At 42.3% G+C, this 24,788-nt stretch overlaps 2 protein-coding genes across 11 annotated transcripts in view; one reads left to right on the forward strand and one right to left on the reverse strand.

Annotated features, from left to right (window-relative positions):
- LOC310669944 (craniofacial development protein 2-like) overlaps positions 1-24,788 on the forward strand; it is a gene marked incomplete at its 3' end in the record, with an annotated part of 710,849 nt that overhangs the window by 436,116 nt on the left and 249,945 nt on the right. The window lies entirely within an intron of this gene.
- The window catches only part of ARHGEF9 (Cdc42 guanine nucleotide exchange factor 9), a 279,379-nt gene that overhangs the window by 8,104 nt on the left and 246,487 nt on the right, over positions 1-24,788 (reverse strand). For all 10 annotated transcript variants that reach the window (XM_083423400.1, XM_083423402.1, XM_083423401.1 and 7 more), the window contains 3 exons: positions 14,551-14,682; positions 5,741-5,984; positions 4,414-4,482 (listed from right to left, as the gene is read on the reverse strand). In XM_083423400.1, the coding sequence (XP_083279526.1) occupies positions 4,414-4,482; positions 5,741-5,984; positions 14,551-14,682 (445 nt within the window). The remainder of the gene's footprint in view (positions 1-4,413; positions 4,483-5,740; positions 5,985-14,550; positions 14,683-24,788) is intronic.

Genomic DNA, 24,788 nt, shown 5'->3' on the forward strand with positions numbered 1-24,788 from the left:
GAGTGGATGCTTTAAAATGAACCAAACCAAGGGAAGTCACAATCACAGGTCTCCTGTTGTGTCTTTGACTCTAAATCTGGAATCTTGTTCCTGATCACTGAATGTAATATTCTGTTTGGGTAAGAAATGCCTCCAATCTTCCCCTTGTGCACTTTACTCTAAGCTTAGCAGACTTAGGGAAAGTATAGAATTAGTTTAGAGTTGCCTTAAGTAGTTTAATATGGCTGGGTTTTCTCAATCTGAAACTGCAAATCCCAGGAAATCCAAACTCATTGTCATGATATCATTTCTGGAGGGGTCTTAATCCACCACAAAGCCCTGAAATCTTTTAACTAAAGAGGCACCTGGAGTTCTCACCATGCAAATTTCCCCCTGGATTACGGAGTTCTGAATCCAGGGATTCAGAAATCGATTCTGCAGTGGAACTGATGAATTAGGAATCCTAGGTGAGCCCTCCTCTGTTTGCTTCTGCAATTGTTATCACATGGTGTGTGCATGCATTTGTGTGCTACCAAATCCAAACCTTTCTGGCACATCGCTTTCTGCTTTTCAGTCCACTGTGAGAGGGAGGGCAACATTATGAAGCAGGAAGCCTCCTATAGGCTCCTTGCAAAATCATTGGGGGAGGCCACACCAATGGAGGTGGGACTTGGCAGTGCACCCCACTCTCCTTTGTGTGAAGGCAACTGCATGGCAAAGAGAATGCCTGAAGAGCATTATGCAGGCTTTTTTGCTGCTCTTTATTGCTGAATTTTGACAGAGCGATATGCATGGCCAGCTTCCCACAGCTTTCTGGGCCAAACTACACAACATTAATCACTTCATTCACCCTGGACTGCATGAATTTCTGTTTCAGAAACAGCCAGCATTTCCCCTCCAACCTGGTGTAGCAGGTAGGGGTCCTTTAGTCCTCTGGCTCCCCACTGCGATCCCAATCCAGATTTTATCCTCCCTTGCAGGGGAAACAAAACCATGCACAAACAGTGTGGTTAGCAAAGGGCAAAGGGAGGTTGGCTCTCTGTTCTGTTGTTGTTCCTCCCCCACGCTTCTGCAGAAACTAGCATGTGCCCAGTAGCAAGCCTGACATGAGGAGACAGGTGAGGGATGGTCTGAATGATCTCTCTGGGATCCCCTCTTCCAAGATCATTTAGTTTGTTGTTGTTGTAAAGTAAAGTAAAATTAATAGTGTGCTAAAGAGGTCTATACTGGTTCAACAAGTTTAGCCTGTCAGATCCCATTTTTGCAGCAAGTTCTGGCTAAGGAAATAACCAGGTGACATCTGCTTTGCACAGGGTAGCACTAGTTGACACTTGTGATTCTATGATTCAATTCCATGATTATCGAAGTGGGCTTAGAGGAAGTGCTGTTTTTATTTTCTTTATATCCCACTTTTCCTTGAATAAGCTAAAGCTGGTATACAGGAGTCCTCCCTCCTCTCCCTTTACCCTCACAACTCACAGAGCTACATTAAGTTTAAAGTGAGTGACTGGCCCAAGGACACCCAGTGAGCTTCATGGCTCAGTGGGGACTGGAACCCTGGTCTCCCAGGTCTAAATCTAGCACTCTAGGTGGTCTACTACATTGCTGTGGCTCTTGAATTTTTGGCTCAGGCTGAAAGAACGAGAAAGAAAAGTAACTCATAGCTGAGTTGGGCTGCACAAAAGGGGTTCTTAATGAGAAATTTGCAACATATGTAAAGCTGTGGACTCTCCAAATATGCTCAACCGGTGTGTGTGTGTGTGTGTCTGTACCACATATCACAAAACACCAGTTAAGTGTCAAGTGATGTCCTTAAATGAAACCAAAAGCCTGAGTAAGCATTGGGAGCCCTGAAACCATGCCACTCAGGAAACTGGGGTGCATGCATGACTATGCATGACTGCACCAAGATGCTTTCTGTAATGTTTTACTGATGTACTTGTCCACACATGCCAGGAGTATGGTCCCAATAGTGTAGGGGTTTTAGAGATGATTTAGAATAGCTTCTGTATACACAACTGCATTGTGTTTGAAGAGCTAAGCACACATACTCCTGCAGCTTCTGCACTGCAAATCTTGATTTCCCCATCAAATACAAGAGAAGTCACTGGGCTTTTGTTGTGCACATTTGGATCAAATGCATTCTGTAGGTTTTTCTCCTTGCTATTGTTCTATTCACATCTCCTCCCTGTCATTTTGCAGAAAGTGGTTGCCTACACACTTCCATTTAATGAGTCTACTCCTCATCTCCTGTTGAATACTCTCGGGATATGTGGCATGCCCATTCATGAAGTAAGTGGAAGTTTATTGTCAAGTTCACCTCTGTTAGATTGGCTCATGTGTTTATGTTTCATTCCCTTAAACACTTCTTTTTGCTCCTTCCCCACTGCCTTAGGAATTCTATCACTGACAAAAAAAGAGGGTCTATTCCCCAAACACAGGGAACAAAAGAAAGAACTGCAACAGAGAAATATATTGTTGTATTTTATATGTTTTAAAGGATGCAACAGACCAGAAACTGGGAACCTGTGGCTCTCCAGATGTTGTCCCACCAGCCCCAGACATCATACGAGACAGCATATTGAATCAGGGGTGATTATTGGGAATCATAGTCCAACAACATCTAGAGGGTCAGAGGTCCCTTCTCCATGTAAGAGACAATTACTGGAAGAATCCACAAGAAAAAAACGCCTTGCTGGATGGGATGTTATAATCAAGTGCTGCAGAAATTTTAACTAGTCTTCAGGAGCCACTATCTACAAATTATACAGAATGAGGTGGTAGATTTCTGGATAGTATCAGACTGCAGGCATGTGTTATTTTAACTCCCCCTATCCCCACCATTATCTTAAACCTCCTTGCAGGTGATGAGCTAGTACATCAGAAGCAAAGCATACCTCCTTACTTTGAGTGCCAGCTTACAACACTTTGGGAGTTTGTTTTATTATGAGCTTTATTTGAGAAATGTATACACTGCCTTTCTGAATGCAGCCTTCAAAGCAGCTTATTGACACAGTTAAAATGTTTGTGCGGCATCTTAAAGACTAATGACTTTCATGGCGGCACAAGCTTTCACGGACTAGGCACATGCATGCTACGTAACTGTTGTTTGTTTGTACAGAAATCCTTCTAATTGTTATCTCCAGGTTAATGTCTTTGGTTTAAAAGACACATACAGAGAGAGAGCACAATTGGGTTTTCACTCCATTTGTTTCTCCAAAGCAGGAAGACCAAAGATGTCTAATTATATAAGGAATTCCCAGTATTGCAGAAGACATTCACACTGCACAAGGAAGGCACAGCCTGATCAACTAGAGAAACAGAAACTAATTAATTTTATGTTGAAAGCAGCCTGGACTAACATTATACCTCAATTTTTCAGAGGATCCATAGAGAGACAGAGAAAATGAGAAAGCAATTGTTATGTTAAAAAAAACTAAACACAATTAAGTATGCTGTTTTTGTTCGGATGAAGGTCTAAAGCAATTTAACTGGAAATTTAATTGGAAATGTTCATACAGAGTCTTGGGTTGGCTTGAGTTTCCTTAAGCATAATCAAGGCTATGTTCATAACCTGCTAGGAACTTTTCCTGATATAACTGAGAAGAGGAAATCTACTTCTGCAAGCTTCTTTCATTTCAGTGTACAGACGTACCTCGGAAGTCAATCAGAATTCGTTCTGGAAGTCTATTCGACTTCCGAAACGTTCAACTTCCAAAGCACGGCTTTTGATTGGCTGCAGGAAGCTCCTGCAGCCAATTGGAAGCCACGGAAGCCCCATCGGATGTTTGGCTTCCAAAAGAACATTTGAAAACCGGAACACTCACTTCAGTTTTCAATCGTTCAGGAGCCGGAACGTTCAACTCCCAAGGTGTTTGGGAGCCGAGGTATGACTGTACTTTGTTCAAGAAGCTGAAGTAGTATGTGTGCTTTGTTCAAAAGTTCTCCAGGCCACCTGGAGTATGGTTTAATTATGGGAAGATAGCATAAAAATAATGAGGATGACTGCCCCACTTAAAGGATGGAAGAATCTGCTGTTTTCAGTTTTCCATTCTTCAGTTCACCGCATTTCTCTATCAGTTTGCAGTTTTTTCCCAAGGTTCTCATAAAAAACTTACTCATTTTCATGCACATTTTTGTAAATATACACATTTTTGCAGGGCATTTCTCCTATTAAAAATGCAGTTGTCCCTATATTTGCACAACATACACATTTATGCACACACTTTCCTCAAATATATGATTTTTCTGTGTACGTTTGGTTGGGAAAGTGTATTGCAAAATCCAGAGAAGTGGAAAATTCAAAGAATATCTGCATTTTGGTTCATGTATTGGCTCAAAGAATGATAATTTGGTGGGATTACATTAACCAAGATTGATTCTTCCCCCCTGCCTCCCCCCCCCCACCAAAGAGACCATGTACAGGTAATTTACCTTTCTGTTTACTGACTTTCCTTACTGTCATTGCTGCCTGCCGTTTCTGATTTTCAGAAATTTCAAAACCTAAAGAGGGTGTTGGAGGAAAGTGAATGTGACATAAAGGTCAGAACAAGCATTCTCTTCATCATGGTAAAAAATACAATCCCCATATTTTATAGGTGAAATCGTGTTAGTTTGATTGTTGTGTACACATACTCTAAATGGAAGGTCAACTCCACCTCATATAGTTTAAGTTCTTGCCAATCAGCTAGTGTGCGAAATTAGATTGTCTGACTTAATGCACCACACTGGTGTTCCCAGTGCTACTATTCTGTTGAAGGAGGAAACGAGGAGCCTGTACTCATACCTTGATAAACCTTCAAATGCGTCTTCTACCCTTCCCAACTTCCTGTGCCCCTCTGCACTATGGAATTTGTGATGAACTTCAAAAAACCAATAAAGATATGCAATGTGACCACACTACACTCCCTTGTGTGCGCACACAAGAGACATGCATTCATCATGCACATCCAGACCACAGAGACACATGCATCCCCCTGGTGCTATCTTTGTAACTCCTACATGCACAGACACTTCACACATATACAACTAGATCTCCTTCTCTCTCCGCCCAGGTACACCTCGCCCCCTTTACTTTTAATGAACACAATAACATGAGAAGAGCCTGCTGGATCAGGCCAATGGTCCATCTAGTCTGGTTTCCTGTTATCAAAGTGGCCAAGCACGTACCTCAAGCAGGACCCAAGTGCAATAGCACTCTCCCCTCCTGTGGTTTCCACTATGCACACATGCACACAACGTTCTCGCAAAAGAATGGCCAGACTGCCCAAGTAATGAAATCAGTGACCATTATCAGGTCCTGGCAGACAGAATTTCTGCTGTAGACCGCCTCCTCTGCTGTTGACCACCTCCTTCAGTGACGTATGTATGATGGATTGGGGTGGTAGTCTTGGGCTATGGGGTGGGCAATTTCAAAAGTCTATATAAGAGCTTGCACACCAATGTTCTGGGTTTCTCCTCCCTCCTGCATGTGGTGAGTGAGCACCCTGTTGAACAGTTTAATAAAGATCAGGCTTACTGGCTGCTTTGCTTCTCAATATTCTCTGGTTGGCCTCTATTATTTTCCCCTACCGATAGGGAACCCACTTAAGGATTCTACATGGGTTCTTGGATACCCCATAAGGGAAAAAGGGCAGATTTTGTTTACAACATACCCTTTAAGCTCAGGTAGCAAAATATCTTGAGACGGTCCTACTGGCCAGCAACTAGTCTGGGGTATCAGTAACCCAGCCCACCAGCTGACTTGACCTATGGGGCTCACCTATCTTTTCATCTTCTTGCACCATCTTTCTCTCCTCCCGAAAAGCTCTCAGCCACCGCAGCTTTTCCTCCAGCTTCTTGGCAAAAAACAAGTGCATTTCATCCGTCTCCTTGTTGCGAAGCTTGAAGGCATTCTTCATGCTGACATTGAAGTCGTCATCCCTTCCATCTTCGATATCCAAAACCTCATACCGGTCCATGTCAATGCGTCCTTTGTAGTACAGGATGTCTCTCCTTATCAGGTCCTATGTGGAAAGTTGAAAAAGAAAAAGAAGCCATTTTAGAATCTAGGTGGACTTAAATACCAACTTAATGTCCTTGGGAGATTTAACAATGTAATCAAAGAGCAGAATATGAAAGGCTGCTAATTAAGGTGGTCAGAGCTTTAGCTGCCGAGCGTTCTTAAACCTTATCCTTAATCGTAATCCTAGAGCACTAGGAAATGGGATGTCTGGGTGTGACTGCAGCATTCTCTCAATGCTGGAGGTATGGAGGCAAGGATTGGATAGTAGTTTTCTATTCATCTATGAACTTCAGCCGGGGATCCACAACTCCACTTGCAAGTTTGCCAGGGATACCTTCTTTCCCTCTCCTAGTCTTTTGGTAAGCAACACATTCAGCACCCACAGAAATCCCTACCATAGGACACATATTCACTGTAATCTTCAAGCAGGGAATAAGCAGGAGTCCTTTGTAAGAAGCAGAAGAGACTTTCACTGTTCTCCATACCCCACACAATGGAGAGAAGATGCCATTCGCCTAAGTCCTCTGTCTATGCTAGACAGTGCAGGAGAGAGGACCCCAATCATATACTAGAATGAGCTTTACTTTGGCTTTTTTCCATCCTATGCTATCAACATCTTTCTTTTATACTCATTCTTTCAATGTTCCATTCTCTCTAAAAGTACAACCATTTCACAATGGAGGACATTCAGAATTGAGAGAAATCCAACAGGAGCCAAAACCAGTCTTTCCCTGAAGTTCAGACCTAGTTCAAACTGAGTTTGCTCCTAGAATCTGTCATTTCCCTTTTCCCAAGCAATGTTCTTTTTTGAAATGAGGGTGAATGGCAGTGAACACTGTCAACAACAAAGCCAGGTAGTCTAAAACATGCCCTGGAGCAGAGCTGGGGAAACTGTGGCCCTCCAGATGTGGATGGACTACAAGTCTTATGTACTGACTAATGGTTCTCTACTGCTGATGCGAGAGCCACAGGTTCCCTGTCCCTGCTCTAGAGCATCATTTCCAGCCAGGATGCACAGGACTTGTAATTTCCTATGCCTTAAATGTTCTGTTCTGGGAGGCAGGAGAAACTACACATTTCAAAAAGCCCAGCAGGAAATAGCACCCTAATCATACTCCATGACTGTCCAGACCATAAGGTTGATACTTACAAGGTTCTGGCTATTGTCAGCAAGCTCTTCCTATTGCTGATCTTACTCCTATAACTAGTCTGCAGTGGGAGCAGTGGGAGATGGAAACTGGCAGGGAGATTTCAGGGGGAACTCCTCAAGCCATGATTTTTTTTAGCTCTATCAAAAGAGCTTGGGATTGCAGGGTTTCAACTGTGCATGTGGGATGTACATTTCCCAGAACTGTTTGCTATTTATTTCTAACAGTTTAGGTTTCTTAAACAAATTTCTCTCTGCTTACTGAGCAGCTAGATATGTCTGGCATAGCCTAATATCCCTTCCTGCTTCTGACTTGCTTGCATTGCTTGAACCATCAGCCAGCCTGGCTGGTTGCTTATTCTAGCTCAGTGAATATGCCACACCTCAAATATTTGGAAAGATCCTACAGGAAATTCAACGGAAGGGTACCACAAAACTTGCAGATGTTAGCAAACACCCATCTTATCACAGAACATCTCCTATTCCTATCCACATAGCAAGATATAATATAAATCATCCAAGATTCAAGACATAACTGTTTCTAAGGTCTTAACTTCTGATGAACCTCAGTGCAGCCCAAATGAAAAGCAGGTCCTGCTGTATCAATCATTTACATGACCTGGTTCTAGAAAAGCTAACTCATCAGGAAAAAACACAAACCCACAGAAACTGATTATGTAAAAAGGCACAACTTTATAAGGAGAAGCATACAATAACCCTTTAAAATTTAAATAGCTAATTTCAACAGAATTGAAGCAATGCTGTCTTTTACAAGAGAACCATAAACATATCTCAGGCTGTGCAATGTTGATCTCATGACCATTCAAGCAGCAAGGAGTTGAAATTTCTTGGAAATTTTGTGTCAAGGCTTTTGAAAAGCACCTTTTGAAAAGATAAATGTCACACTGAAATACTAATCTTAGCAGCAGGAACAAGTAGCAGACCAAACATCAACAAAATTTAATGGTGAAAAGTCCAGGAGAGGTTTTGGGCCAAGGGTAATCGGCAAATGATAATTTATTTAGACACAGACACTCATTTAGGACTGCTGGCACAGAGGTGGTGGTTAAAAAACAAACAAATCCCATGCTCTAGCTATCTGAATAGCTTTTTCATAGGAGCATTAGGGGAATCAGCTGAATCAGCTGACCTACATGAGTATTAGGTGACTCAGCAGATAGCCAGTACAACCTGGTCAGCTCACCTACAGAATTATCTTGTTTGTAGGTTTGGGTGAGCACAGGAAAATGGTTGCTTAAAAAGCAGAATTCCTGGGGTGAAACTTTGGTTCCCAGTTGCATGGTTTTTAAAGGGGAAAAACAAGGACTAGGCACTTGAAGCTGGTGGTGCAAGGAGGACTGACTGAGTACCAGCCAGAGCTTAAGAGAAAAGGGTAATGGGACTGTAGTAATCAACTTCCCCAGCCTAGCACCCTCCTGATGTTTTGGGATATAACTTGCAACATCCCTAAGCAATGACTATGCTAGATGGGGCTGGTGGAAATCCAGACTTAAGTTCAGTTTACCCTCATTTCTACATCAGTTTATGATTTCTCTGTGGATGCATTTCCAACCTCATTTCTTTTAATACACACATTTCTCAGTTCAATTGTGTACATAAATTCCACTAAAATACATACTTGTGTGCACTTTTACTTAATATACACTTGGGGGGGCTGCATTTTTCAGTTGGAAAAGTGCGTCACAAAATTTGGAGGAGTGCAAATTTCAAAGGAAAGCTGTTTTTTAAATTCATGTATTGGTTCAGAAACAATCCATTAGGTGCAAATGTGCACGAACACATTTCTCCTGCATTCCTAGTAAGGTGATTGTTCGGTAGGGATACAAATGAAGGACAGAAGAACTTGAGGGGAAAGGTGAGCAATCCAAGTATGAATATACAGTGGTACTTCAGGTTAAGAACTTAATTCATTCTGGAGGTTAGTTCTTAACCTGAAACTGTTCTTAGCCTGAAGCACCACTTTAGCTAATGGGGCCTCCCGCTGCCGCTGCACAATTTCTGTTCTCATCCTGAAGCAAATTTCTTAACTCAGCCTAACCTCTCTGAGGCCTGGGACCTTCAAGATGTTTTTATTTGCAATCCGTAAGTTCCTCTGTGGGACATACCAGGAGAGGCGGTTCCGTAGGTACAAGGGTCCTAGGCGGTATAGAGCTTTAAAGGTTAAAACCAGCACCTTAAACCTGATCCTGTACTCCACCGGGAGCCAGTGCAGCTGGTATAGTACCAGATGAATGTGATCTCGCAGCGAAGACCCCATAAGGAGTCTCGCCGCGGCATTCTGCACCCGCTGGAGTTTCTGGGTCAGTCTCAAGGGCAGCCCCACGTAGAGCGAGTTACAATAATCCAGTCTGGAGGTGACCGTCGCGTGGATCACAGTGGCTAAGTCAGGGCGAGAGAGATAAGGAGCCAACTGCTTAGCTTGGCGGAGATGAAAAAATGCCGCCTTTGTTATAGCTGTAATCTGCGCCTCCATAGAGAGGGAGGTATCGAAGATTACACCCAAACTCTTAACGGACGGTGCTGGCACTAATTGCACCCCCGCAAGAGATGGGAGTTGCCCCCTCAATCCCATATCGTCCCGTCCCAGCCAGAGGACCTCTGTCTTCGAAGGATTTAACTTCACCCGGCTCCCACATAACCATCCAGCCACAGCTTCCAGACATCTGGTCAGTGTGTCTGGGGCCGAGTCAGGATGACCATCCTGGGTGTCATCAGCATACTGATGGCAACCCAACCCAAAACTCCGGACAAGCTGGGCGAGGGGGCGCATAAAGATGTTAAAAAGCATCGGGGAGAGTATCGCACCCTGAGGCACTCCACACACCAAGGAGTGGAGCGATGACAATTCCCCCCAAGCGCCACCCTCTGTCCCCGACCGGAGAGAAACGAGCGCAGCCATTGAAGGACTGTGCCCTGGATCCCCACGTCAGCAAGGCGGTGGTCCAGGAGTTCGTGATCGACCATGTCGAAGGCTGCTGACAGGTCTAGAAGAATCAGCAGCCCCGACCTGCCTCGATCCGGCTGCCTGCGGAGATCATCTGTTAGGGCGACCAGAGCCGTCTCGGTCCCATGACCAGCGCGGAGGCCGGACTGGAATGGATCCAGAGCCAATGTTTCATCCAGAAACCTGCCAAGCTGTTCAGCAACTGCTTTCTCAATCACCTTACCCAGGAATGGAAGATTCAAAACCGGGCGGTAATTGGATAGATCTAAGGGATCTAATGATGTTTTCTTTAAGAGCGGGCGCACCACTGCCTCCTTCAGTTCCCCTGGGAATATCCTTGATTGCCTTGTGGTTTACGTTTTGTTTTTGTTTTGTTTTTTTGGGTTATGTTTGCACTTTTTTGTTAATAAATCAATGAAACATTATTTTAAAAAACAAAGTAAGTAAGTAAGTGCAGAAGGCTTGAATTGAAATTGCATTAAAGGTACAGTATCTGGAATTATCTTGCAGAATAAGGTAAGTCCAAATAATTCACCAATTCTGCATTCATTCACAGCTTCTTGAATCAAGTCTTTGTTAGTTAGTAAGTCTACACTTCTGCAATTGGCTTTTGACAGACCAGTTTTACATCTTCCTTTTTTTGTTTTGCCTAGATTAGAATGTTTATGCTGTTTGAAGGAGCTCTCCAGGGTGCTGGTCTGTTTCACTGTGGCAGAGGTTTCCAACATTTTTGAGTCCACAGCTCTCTTGACCAACTAGCGTATTTTTCTGTGTATAAGACTAGGTTTCCCCCCTAAAAAATAGTGTCAAAATTTGAATAAGGAGGTTTCATTACAGATAGTATAGGCCGCCAGCAAGGCAGTTATGAGAGGGCTATTTGTCCAACAAAACTCAATAAAAAAGAAAGAAAAGGGACATAACTCTAATATGACAGGAGATCCTCCATGATGAATTCTGATGACCTTGGTATAAGTCTGATCACAAAACATGACCTGAAGTCATTCAGGAAATGTCCAGAGTTTCTCACATCTTGCATAAAGGTCAGCATGTGTAAATTTAGCTGCCAATACAGTCTATTCACCACCTGAATAGGAGCTATCAAGATAATGGTGAGATAATTTGAAGGCAGAGAGAAAACAAAGGATGACACTAGGATGATATTCTTTCAACCTAAAACCTCCAGATTTCAGTAGTTCGTTTGGCTCTCCTTGCTCCAACAAAAATAACTCACTCACTGTTCTCAAGGAATCAGCACATGTCTGCTTCACTTAAGGACAGGTATACTCCCCCCTCCATTGCTTAACATATTATTAGTATGAGTCCTGCTGGTAAAATTGTCATGCTCACTTCTGTAGGTTTTGAGAAGACGTAGGGATTCTTTCACTCTTTAGATCAAGGTAGGATTTGCTGCCTGCTTAAACTGTATTTTTACAGCATTTATGTACTCTGTCATTTTCATTTTATATAATAAACCAAGCTCTCTTTGTTAATTTGTCTCTCAAGGATCTTAATGTAAAGCTATTTGTTCACCTTTAAAAATTACTGGTTGTCCATCTGGTAGTTAAAGAGATTGTTAGGATCACCAGCCCAAAACAAAAAGTATTGGATGTCAAGAACGTTCATAAACGGACACACATTGTAACTCTAGCAAATGATCCCAAACCTTTATTTAGTGTGCGTATGGATGCACATGACTGCTGGACATGCATGTGAGTTCAGACACATACTGTAATAACTGGATAAGTCTGACTTATATGCACATTTCACGCTCTAGGAGCAAAAAGCTAACTGAATTGTAGATCAACTTTGATCTAGAGATCAAAGACACATAACCCATACATTTCTTTAGAAATACACATGGCTATGATTATGAATGATGCAGTTATTTAAGAGTCAATGATAATTTGCAGTAAAAATAATACAAACCCTCTTTATTAATTTTCAAAGGGAAATTCCATTTTGAGCTCCTTGGAGGAAATGTGGGATATTTATTTATAATGAATAGATAAAATGTGAATGAGATGCAAAAATTAAGTCAGTGATAATTGGAGCTTAAATTTACGTTAAATAAGAACACCTTTAATTTTTTACAGTAGTGGATTGGTGATAACTGTTGAGTTGATTGTATTAACAGCTGCAATGGAACCTCTGCATTAAGGTAACCCAAACTTTGAACCCCCCCCCCCAAATTCAGCAAACTGCATAAATAATTCTGAGAGCAGAAACTTTGCTTTTAAAATCAAGCTGAGCTTTTGAGGAAGCTGCAATTGCAGGACTGTGGAATACAAACAGCTGTGTGTTTGAACTTCTTCCTCAAGTCTCAGTTGGCAGAGGCAAATTCAGAGTTCTAAAATTCAAGGAGGAATTCTGGAGAAGGGAATTTAGTTATTTTTACATGATCCAATTAACCACTTCCTTTGAATGACTCACAAATTTAAAAATCAACAAAATGCTAACGCAAATGCAATCAAAGCTAAAAACAGCTGTTACAAAAAAAAACCAAAAAAACCTTTGTCAGCCTGTCAGTGCAAAACCAGTAAAACACTTAAGAAAATAAAATAATTTAAAGATAATTTCTCCTAGAAGACTGTGACGACGACACCAATTATTGTTGAGGAGGATATTCTAACACTGTGGCATCACCACTGAGAAGGTTCTTTCACTAAAAACTAGGTGGGAAAACCTGTAGAACAGCCTCTGATAAAGATCTCAAGGTCTGAGCAGGTAAATGGAGGTGGAGGCCATCCTTCAGGTATCCCAATTAAAAGGCATTTAAGGCTTTGAAGATTAATACCAGTACTTTTCACCGTGCTCAGAAATGTCATGGTTATAAAACTATGCAAACCAGTATTACAATAGCATGATAATATTACTCAGGCGCTGTGTTTATCCCACAGCGACAGCAAACACAATAGGGTGAGTGAGTCATCTGAATGTATGCTCTCTTGCGCTCAGGAGCTGAATTAGAGGAAGAGTGAAACCCAATTCTATCACATCAAAGTTAATTGAATAATGTGGAAGGACCCCCTTTTGTCTTGCAAAGAGAATTACCCATCTCAACCCACAGGGCTTCGATATTGAACTTCCGACACCTTGACAGAAGAGACCTTATTAAAATTAATAAGCATCAACATGAAAGACAGAGCCATGAAGCCCTGAGATTCAAAGTCAATCCGTCAGAAGGAGTCACAGCTTTCCCTCATTGTGCCAATTCCCTGGTGGCAGGGAGGATGCATTCATTGTATCCTGATGTGCTCTGCTGACAGTGACATTACACTTCTACTTTCCGTGCTCCCCCCCCCCCCCCCGATTTAATCAAATTATGCTGGAACACAGAAGTTGAAAATGCAGCCTTCTGCTCTTTTTTCATCAATAGATTTCCAATGAATTTACAAAAGAAGGCATTAGGACCTTTACAAAAGAACACAGATATAGGGAGAAACTAACAGGAAGAGGTTATACAGAGACCCTACACGACAACTTGGTTATTTGACCCTAGCTTCCTCCCTTCCCACAGAATCTTTTATTCAGTTGTTTGCAGGGCACTAGGGCTAAACCTGGAATTTCCAGAGCTTTCCAAACTGTGTGTCGCGACACATTAGTGTGTCGACTGCAGTGTAACACGAACACTCCCAGACCTCCTCCTGGAGAGTTAGTTTAACCTCTGGTTTGCTAGTAAAACGGAATTACTGTGTCACAAAATAATGCAAAACTGAATTACTGTGTCACAAAATGATGCATGTCCAAAAAGTGTCGCCAACTTGAAAAGTCTGGAAAGCTCTGCTTTACACCCTGAATCCCCCCACCCAAAACACCTAGTGTTAGACCAAATCAGACCATATTTTATTCTTTCGGGTTGAGGGCCTCTACCCAGAGTTTGGACTAACAACATATCTGAACCATTTTCAGACTGAAAAGGATGAATAAGAAATTAAAGGAAGCCAACTGCAATAAGCAGTGAGTTATGGTTCACCAGGAGTGTCATAACATTCAAAGACTTTCCTCCTTTTCTGAGGGGGAAGTAGACTAAACCCTTGCTGCCTCCAGAGGGCAGCTATAGATTTCACTTGGATTGGTCAAACAACATATGATCCTTTTATATATGTTCATGCAAAAGTCTGTATTCCCTTTTTTCTGCATTAACTGCACATTGTTCATTAAAAATTCTATTTAATGCCAATTTTTCAATGTATTTTCCACAAAATACTGATTTCCAAATATATTTTGCTCAAGGTACACTTTTCTAAATGTATTTTATCCTAAAAATACACATTTTAAAACACACTTTGGTAAGTGTTTTTGAGCTGAGAACTACCATATCACAAAATTCAAAAATGCAAAAGTGGGTGAATATCTCTGTTCCAATGGGCACAGTAGTCTGTGTGGCACAGATCAGGTAAGTCCTCACAGGAATTCACAAAGATTAAATTCTTCATACACCCCAAATTTCACTACCTTTTTGCAGAGAACCATCTGATGATCGAAGAGGAAGAAGACACGCTGCTGGCTTCGTCCATACGGCTGATAAATCCAGGACATCTCTCCTGTATAGATCAGCTCAGAGCTGCGATCCAAGATGTCCTCCCCCTAGAGGGTATAAGACAGATGGGAGAATAAATTATCCTACCTCTCTAATTAATGGGGCATCATTTGACAACAGGGTCCTCCTATGAAATACAATGGAATATGGAACATAAAACAGAGGTAGAAAATCTTGCTTGCAGAATGGGAAAAATCCTTTTTATTTTCAGGGAATACAAGCAACATGGACAGAAATTTAGTATGCTGTATGCAGAAATTTAGTTGTTTCAAACTTCCCACAGGGATTCACATGTACCAATGGATAATAGTACATACTTGAAAGTGATAAGGTATTCCTTTTTCTCCAAATTGAATGTGAATTTTTTACTTCAAATTTTGACATTTTTACTTCAAATCTTGACATTTGAGAGCTTTAAGACATATCCACACTTCATGCTTTGGCAAGCCTTAAAAATGAAATCTCATAAATAGCTGTCAAATAGTAAGTACCATTATATGCCAACTCCATCTATAGAACAGATATGCAGTGAAAATGAAACACCATTGCATGCTAACATCAAATAGTATCAGACACATCTACCATTGCATGTCAGCTATCAAATACTGTCAGATATTAACTGTCAAAATGAAATATTGCTGTGAGATAATAAATTTACCAAACAGTTCAGCCTCCTGAAAATATCAGACATCAACATTTGCAGGAGACAATTTCAGGTAACAAATTAACTATTCTAGATGCAGGGAGGAAGAATGTGTAAATCACAGGTGGACAGAAGATTGATCTCTTGGTGATTTTCAGTAGATGAGCAAGGATTCTTTTACCCTCAATAACAGCTGCAACAAACTTAGCCTCCACCTCTGAATTATACGGACTGTGCAAGGATAAATTGTTGGGTTCAGAACTCTTTACAGTGGTACCTCTGGATATGAACGGTATCCGTTCTGGAGCCCCGTTCGCATCCTGAAGTAAACATAACACGTGACTGTGCATCTGCGCGTGTCGCGTTTTGCTGCTTCCGCACATGTGCGAGATGTCATTTTGAGTGTCTGCACATGTGGCGAAACCTGGAAGTAACACGCTTCGTTACTTCCACGTCGCCGTGGAGCGCAACCCAAAAATATTCATCCTGAAGCTACTTTAACTCAAGATATGACTGTAATTACAAGAGTTGTTTTCTCTCTCTTTGTTTTTTTTGTTTTTTTTTTGCACTAGGCTAGTGAATCATTGGAATCTAGCAATTACTCTGCTGCAAGCCTGCTGATACCTGCTGTAAAGCCATCAAATGTCAGGAAGGAACTTGGATTATCAGGCACTGGCTTCTTCTTCTTTTTTACACTGGAACCAATAAAAGGATCCAGCATATCTTGCTTGCCTAGATAGACGGTGGAAAGATGTGTACGTCTGTAGAAAGCTCTGTCATCTGCATGGTGGGAATGTAGCCTACTGTACAAAACTAAGGGTTGTGTCTGTTGCTTTGCCCTCTTTTACCTTTGGCTCTGCCACTATGAGCCTGTGGCCCCCAGAAAACTGCCCACAAGGCAATGTGGCCCTTCATCTGAAAAAGGCCCCACTCCCATCCCAAGGATGGGGAACCAGATGCTTTTGAACTCTACCTCCCATCAGGCCAGGATGGTGGAAGCTGGAGTACAGCATCATCTGTGGTCTACACAGTGGAGGCAAGAATCTTCTCTTCACTACTTTATATTAACTTTATGTTACAAATTAATCCATTTTTTCAAAGGCTTCTGTTTCCTTTTTTTAAAGAGAAATTATTCAAGAAAACACTTATTGGTCATCTTATGTTTTGGTCAGGAAAAAGGAGAAGAACCCCCTGCCTAACAAAAATAGAACATTTGCTCCTGGAGCCAGTTTTAGCAGTAGCTAAGGCCTGAGGACTTGAATGCCTCTGCAAGTGCTCCAAGATAATTAACTGAATCAAAAGTGTTGAGTCCCTGCAAGGGATGGAGAAATGAGACTGAGATTGAAAAAGATCAGGTTTTTATTACATTGAATACTTTGGGAGCCCCACTTAAATGCACTGTATCAAGGGTATAAATAGATGCATTTCAAATCTCTGTTTGCAAACATGCACAGACCGGCTTAGGTGAAAAAGCTGACAGCCTCAGAGGTCAGTATGAGGAGTTTGGATTTGATATCCCACCTTTCACTCCCTTTAAGGAGTCTCAAAGCGGCTAACATTCTCCTTTCCCTTCCTCCCCCACAACAAACACTCTGTGAGGTGAGTGGGGCTGAGAGACTTCAAAGAAGTGTGACTGGCCCAAGGTCACCCAGCAGCTGCATGTGGAGGAGCGGAGACACGAACCCGGTTCCCCAGATTAGGAGTCTACTGCTCTTAACCACTACACCACACTGGCTCTCATATGCAAAAGTACAGTCAGCATTTTCCCTCCAAGACACGGTGATGTGCCCTGCAATGGTTAGGTTGGAGGAAAGATGCTTTGGGGATGTGGAGCCTAACATATAGGGAGGGGCTCCAGGATGCCTTCTTTTATTTTTTATTTTTTTAAAAAGACGTATTTAGTAGACTGTCCTGAATATTCAGACAATGTTTCCCCTGACACAATTCCCACACACGTAAAATAGATTACAAAGACACAATTTCAAACAAAATTTACATATGAACATTGAAAGTGTTTGTAATGAGCATAGTCAACACGAAACCCAAGCTGCCTCTCACACAGTGACCATTCAGCATCTTTCAGATAGGGGCTCTCACACAATGCCTTAAAAACACAATAGGTGACCAGAGTTCATCTAAGGACAGCTGTAAGGCAGGTCATCCATAGTTGCTATAAGTTCTGAAGCATACACAAGACTCTGTCTCCTTGACCCAGATGTGTGCTATGTATAAACATACCGGTTTTCTCCTCCACCTCCCTAGGGAGACTGGTGCTTTGCTCAGAAGGTACTGGATTCTCTCCACATATTATATATCTTTTAGGAAGTGTGATGATGACATTTGGGGGGCAGTTAGGCAAAGGTTGTTAGTGTTCATGAATTTCGAAAATCCCATTGACATTAGTGGGGATGTTCTTTAGAACTTAGTCCATACACCTGTGCACTTATAGAACCATGGAAGAACAATGGGTTGCACTTGACTAAAATATTCCATGATCTCCGATGAGGGCTTGCAATGAAATGGTAAACCACTACAAAGAATCTCCATATTTGGTTGGCAATTAAGTGTCCATGCCTGGTAAAAGGGTGGTTTCTGCAGCCCTTTTCATTAGCAGGTTGGTCATGCATGACTGGCAGCTAATAGCAAATCACACTTCTGCCAGTGTGTTGCTTCTCTTTCCTCTGCTCCACTTTGGGCCATTATGTAAGGCCTCTTTATACCCTCTTATCCCCCACATTCTATGCCTGGTTATGCAGAAAAATAGAGAACAACAATGCACTGTGGCATCCTGGGCCCTGATTCACAGCTTTCATCAGCAACAAGGATACTGACACTCAGGACCTCCAGGTATCACTTCTGCGATAGCCTCAACCCCCAGAGAGCATGGAGCATGAGACCTGCTTGAAAAGGATTGACTTTCTGGCCTCTCCCATGGTGGGCATAAGGGTTTTTGGATTCCTTAGTGACCGCTTGAGGAGAATGAGGAGACTAGGGTTCAAACACTGCATAGGGTTGAGGTCCACCAGTTTCCAAGACCATTTTCAGGACATTTAAGTCTTCCAATGAGAGTAAAATTTTGAGTTTACCTGATCATGTGAAGTGGCTGAGCATAGTGTGTGAGAGTTATTTTCAGCAAACATTTATCCAACCGACTGCAGCCACCCCCATTTCCTCATGTCAACACCCTCCCCCAAAAGGGTGTTGTGGGTCACTTCCAGATGACCTGTTCATTGAGCATTTACCCTGGTTTGTTTGCACAAAGCTTGCAGACATCAGCTATTCTTTTAGAACTCATTTTGATTTGTCTGCAGGAAAGTGCAATGACATTGCATCAAGCAAATGTTACCCCACACTTTCCAGTGCATTTCCCAGTCACTTTTCTTATTACAAAAGGTCCAATTTTGGGAGGAAGTGGGTTTGTTAATCAAGTTTAATCATGCAACCTGAATTTGCCTCTATGCAATTTAATCCCAAGTGAAAAGAGCAGCAGTCTGGAAGCACCCATGACTTTCACTGAAGAGTGATAAGTTGGGGAGTGCAGACCACTGGTGAAATGATTCAGACACTCAGACACCCTTTGGCCACCTCAACAGTAAGGTAAGAGTGACAAATTCCTGGTACCCCACCCATGAAAATTTCATCAAAAGTTCACTCCCCTTTTATCAAACAAAGTTCTTTTCTCATTAACTGGTGGAGAATGGTTGAAGGAAATTGCAGAAGGAGGGGGTTTTTTGGCACTGCACCAGTTGCATTATTCAGCAAAACATGCCCTTTCCATGACTGAGCCTCCAGTGTTTAATGATTGATTGATCAAAGTTTTGGGTGATAGAAAGATCAGAAAGAATGAAAAAAAGCAGGAGAAATACCATCTTTTTCATCAGCCTCATTTTTCAGACCCTCTGTTGCCGGAGACAGGAGTGGGGGATAAAATAACCTTCCTTTCTTGCAGAACCTCCATATGAGTTTCCCCCTCCCTCAAAAGGTTATCTCTTGTCAGACTGCTCTAGCTTTGAAAACAGGAAGTTTGCTGCATGCATCATATTTTTTTATTCACAACGGTCTTTGGATTTAATAATGCGGCATTAGTCCGCAGCCAGCTCTCACACATTACATAATTAAGGGCACGGAGGCTTCCATTAGAGGTTCCATAAATAACTGGAAGGTTTCTGAGCTAGAAGAAATTTAAAAGGACAGTGCCAATTACATTTTTCTACAGTTATTCATCTTTCAGTGAATTTAATATTACTGGAAAGCGCAAAAAATCACACCTCAAAGAATGAGAGTAGCACATTAGGTAAGGATAAATCTAGCTGGGCAGGGGGATAGAAAATTTGACATATTAGATGGTGGAACCATCTGAGCTTCAGAACGCCGTTTCTCAGACAGAACAGCTGTATTTAAAGTTAACTCTAGGGGCTAACATAGTGAGCACAAGGAAAACTGTAATCACTGACAGCAGAAGTTTCAATAACAAGTCTAGAAACACACTAATTTATTGAATACAGAAAGCCAATACAGAATGGATCCCAGTTGCGGACGGGATCCATCTCAGAGCTCCGATCGGATCCTGAGGTTTCTGCAACCGGAGGGACCGCTTCTGTGCATGCGCACAGTGCAGTAGAGTTCTTCTGTGCATGCGCATGAGGCGAAACACTTCCAGATTTGCTGCTTTCGCAACCCAAAGTTTACGTTACCCAAGGGTAACGTAAGCCGAGGTGCTACTGTAAACAGCTGAATCCAATGAGAGAACATATGTATTGTATTACGCTTGTGATAGTGAAACCTCGGGCACTGATTGGCTGAGCTGCTTCCTAAGGCACGGAATGTTCATATGCTCAGGGAATGAAACAGTTTGCGGTTCAGATTCTGGGAGGGAAGGACCAATAGTCTGTTTGGCTGAGATTAAAACCTCACACAGAGAAAGGCCAGGACTGGCAGGAAGTCCCGGGACAGAGGGTAGCCTAAAGATGGGATGGAATGATAGGTGCAAACAGTGCTCCCCCCCCCCTAAAAAATGTTTAGGGGTTCTATCATTTTCCTACTCATATTGAAATACTGCCCCTCAATGAGGCCAAACTTAGATTAACAAAATGTTTAGGGGTATGCATACCTCTGCGTCCCCCCAGAAAAATAGCACTGGGTGCAAAGCATGAGAGAAAGCCATGAAACGACAAAGAGAAACCTGAAGGGTAGGGGGTATCCAACAACACTGTATTTAAGACTGGCCCAGACCAGGCTGTAGCTTTAGGAATTGAATGAAGTTATCACTACACTGTGACAACTAAGGAAAACCTAGTGGGACGACAGGGGACAACTGTGTATATCCCCGAATTTGTGCATTTGTGTGCATTGAAAACAGTGGGGAATTTCATATTTGTATTTCAACTACCAAAATCTTTTCTATGAGGCAATTGGAGCATAATAAACTAACAGCATAAGAAGAACCCGTTGGACCAGGCTAATGGCTCATCTAGTCCATTATTTTGTCCTCACAGTGGCCAAGCAGATGCCTGCAGGAAAACTGAAAGCAGGACCCGAGCACAAGAGCATTCTCCCCTCCTGTTTCATTCTGGTATTCAGAAGCACTACTACCTCCAAGCGACGGTGCTGCAGATGACACTCAAAATTTCTGCAAATGACACCCACTGCACCATTTCACCTGCAAAACTTCTCTTTAGTGGCTTTTTAGAGCTGCTTCCCCATGTTAACAATTTACACAAGGCAGGCACTGCACATATGGTGGAACAAGTCACCTGAGATACTGACTTCCCCTCCCCTGCCTGGTTAGAGCATTAAGTCCAACAAATGGACCATCCTGAATAGGTCCCCTGGTTCCAAGTGGTCCCCCCCCCCCAAATAAACATGCTTAAGATTGTTCTGCACAGCTGATGACTACTGAGTTTTAGCTGCTCCCCCCTCGCAGTTCCCTTTCCCCTTGGTTGACTTCATAGCCATTAGTATCTTACTCTCAATCTTGATAAGGCTAAAGGAAGATAAACTCAGAGAACAAAACCTGAGCTGGGCTGGAATTAGATGTCTGATGGCGGGGCGGGGGAGAACACCACTATCTACCTAACCCACAGGCATTTGTGTTTTGCAAAGGCCGACCCCCAAATTTAACCTTCAAACTACAGGATTAACAGAACAACCTTGAGGGCCAAGCAGAACTATGAATACTAATGCTGACACAAATAGGCCAACAAGCATGCTTCTACTTCATGTTTCCAAATCCTTCCTCAGATGTGCCATGGTTGTTTTAGAGCAAGGGTGGCTAACCCCCTGGTACAGGAGCCTGATTACCCCAATTCCATAAAAAAAAATTCTGCCCTCTCCAGCTCCTCTGATGATAGTGGCAGCAGGAAAAAAGTGTGGGAAACCCAGCTAAAGTAGACACAGTGGGTCACAACCAAGTAGCTCCTACTCAACATTGCATGGCTGACAATTGCAAAGACCACCAGGGGCATTGGTAGAGTTGTGTGTGTGTCCCAGACCGGGATCTCTTTCCCCTTCCACTTTGAAGCATAAAAATGTAACAAGAAGAAGAAGAAGAAGAAGAAGAAGTTGTTGTTACCCTGCACATCTGGCTAGGTTTCCCCAGCCGCTCTGGGCGGCTCTCAACCAAATATTAAAAACACAATAAAATATCAAACATCAAAAACTTCCTTAAACAGGGCTGCCTTCAGATGTCTTCTAAAAGTCAGATAGTTGTTTATTTCCTTGACATCGGATGGGAGGGTGTTCCACAGGCACTACTACCAAGAAGATCCTCTGCTTGGTTCCCTGTAACCTCACTTCTTGCAGGGAGGGAACCGCCAGAAGGCCTTTGGAACTGGACCTCAGTGTCAGGGCTGAACGATGGGGGTGGAGGTGCTCCTTCAGGTATACTAGGCCAAGGCTGTTTAGGGCTTTAAAGGTCAGCACCAACACTTCAAATTCTGCTTGGAAACATACTGGGAGCCAATTCTGGTCTTTCAGGACCAGTGTTATATGGTCTCAGTGGCTGCTCCCTGTCACCAGTCTAGCTGCTGCATTCTGGATTAGTTGTAGTTTCTGGGTTACCTTCAAAGGTAGTCCCATGTAGAACGGATTGCAGTAGTCCAAGCAGGAGATAACTAGGGCATGCACCACTCTGGCAAGACAGTCCACAGGCAGGTAGGATCTTAGCCTGCGTACCAGATGGAGACATCTGCCCTGGACACATATGCATATATATTTGCCTATGCAAATTGCATATAAACCGATGGCATGAGCCTGTGCTCCAGGTGTTTATAGAGGTTCAAAATACTTCTATTTGCCCAGCTCTAAACTCTCTCTATTCTTCGAGGGAGCTGTGAGGCAGTTCATTAAATTAGGGTATGGATCAAGTTGTTAAGTCCCTTCATGTTCCGTGTTCTCAGTTTTTTAATCACTCTGGACATACCCTTCTTTTGCCTCTGCACTCAATTCCTCTTAATTTCCTATGTTCAAATGAACGGATGGGTTGCCTGTTCAGGAAGCAAAGGGATTGACAGGTGCAATACAGACCTGCAAGGGTAGGCAAACAGTTGCTGTTAATGCCATTGCATTATTATCCCTACAAATTAATTTCAATGCAAAGGAAACACAATGCAAAATGTGAGGGGATGTAATTAATTATGGAAAATTAGCAAAATGAATGCAAGAACAACAGAAAATGCCAAATGCATTTTCATTGCATTGAACTCTGTTCTGAACAGGAGACAAATAAGTCAACCTTGGCAATTTCCAATCCCCTTTCCATTTTTGTCCGAATTCTCCCACATTCCTAACTGCACAACAGCCCTCAATTCATTTTCAAGGCATTACCCTTCAGCTTGGCCACCCTTGTGGCAAATTGATCAGTTCCTCAGGCAATTGAACATTCCTTGCAAACAAGCACCTGCTCAGCCAATTAATACAAGAAGTTTAATAGCCACAAAAGCACTACAGTACTCTCCTCTAAATGGTTGGTATGCTTGGAGTGCTTTCATCTTCAAACAGGTTACAGTTTTCTTTTTTAAAGTGATTTCTGTTTGGGCAGCCTCCCGAATGATTTGGAAAATTAATGTAAAAAAGAAAATCCCAAGGAGAGAAAATTGGCAGATAGCCACGGTTTGCTAAAAGTGAATGCCTCAAAGTAGTAATGGTGGTGGAATAAAAATAGCAATCGATCCAAGACAGAGGTCATATTATCCTTCCACCCATACATGAATATTAAGCATCTTGAGGCTGAAATGTTCCTACACTGAGCTTTTTTTTTTTTAACAGCATGAGGATCCTTACAAATGAGTCACATGAGATCACAGGCAGGCATCAAAATACAGGGAAGTCACATCTGAGGCTATATTGCCTCCCAAGCAACTGCTTTTGAACACAAGCAATAATTCCAGGGGTAGCCAATGTTGTGCCCTCCAGATGTTGCTGGACTACAACTCAGCTGGGGATGATAGGAACTGTAGTTCAGCACCATGTTGGCTACCCCTGCAATAACCCACAATCAATCTGTTGCAAACTGGTTTAGCACTTGCGAGTTTTCTTTCCAAGTTATACTTCCACTCATCAAAGTGACTCCCAGTGAGAATCAAAAAGGCTTTTGTTGGGACTGCACTGCTTAAAAAAAAAAAAAAAAATAGGAAGGCTATTGGCCCTACATCTACTACCCAATTTTTCCTACATGAAATCTGTGAGCCTGACTTCCACAAAGAGCCCTAAGAAGAGAGAGAGCAAGAGGCCTTGAAGGAGCTGCCACAGGTACCTGGAGAGAACTGAGCAGGCACAGGGGCCTATTGTACACAACCTCTTCCACTCTGGTGAGATGGCTTGTATTTCTATTTAAGTGATAACGATAGCTGCATCTATATATGCAAAGCAACCTATGCAATTTCATGAAAAGTGTGTTCTGTTCTCTTCTCCTTTTGGGGTTTGTGTGTGTGATGCATTAAGTGGTCATCCTATGTGTATATGTGTGTGTGAGAGAGAGAAAGATGCAGGATTCAGCTAACACACACTAGCTCTTATTTAATCAGATTGCTTTGTGGCATATTTTAAGTATCAAAGCTTATATTTTAATGGGTTTATTTTATTGGGTGTTTATAGTCACATGCTTGTGTGGTCTGTTTTCTATAGTTGAAGCCTGCCAACAACCCTATATTGGCATCAGATGGCATATAAAATAAATATATAAATCATTTTACTAACCAAACTCCTCATGACCGGTTAAATCTCTCTGGTGGTCTATCTCCACACTGTGGCAAAATAGCATTTGAGAGGTTGGGTGTGTCTCATTTTATCCTGGGACGGAACCTGCCTCCCAGCAACTCCCTTAATCCCAGCAGAAAATTTTAAGGAATCTGATCATTCCTTTCATTTGCCCACACAGTTATTAAATATAATTGGCTGTGACAACCCACATAATTTCTTTACTTCACAGCTCATGGCGGCTTAAATGTGTCTGCTGAGAAATCCCCTGATGCTTTTTGTGTTGGAAGAGATTAAAGAGTTAAAATGGACTGC

This window comes from Podarcis tiliguerta (genome assembly GCF_965153285.1).
Source record: "Podarcis tiliguerta genome assembly, chromosome: Z".
In the NCBI taxonomy this organism is placed as follows: domain Eukaryota; kingdom Metazoa; phylum Chordata; class Lepidosauria; order Squamata; family Lacertidae; genus Podarcis; species Podarcis tiliguerta.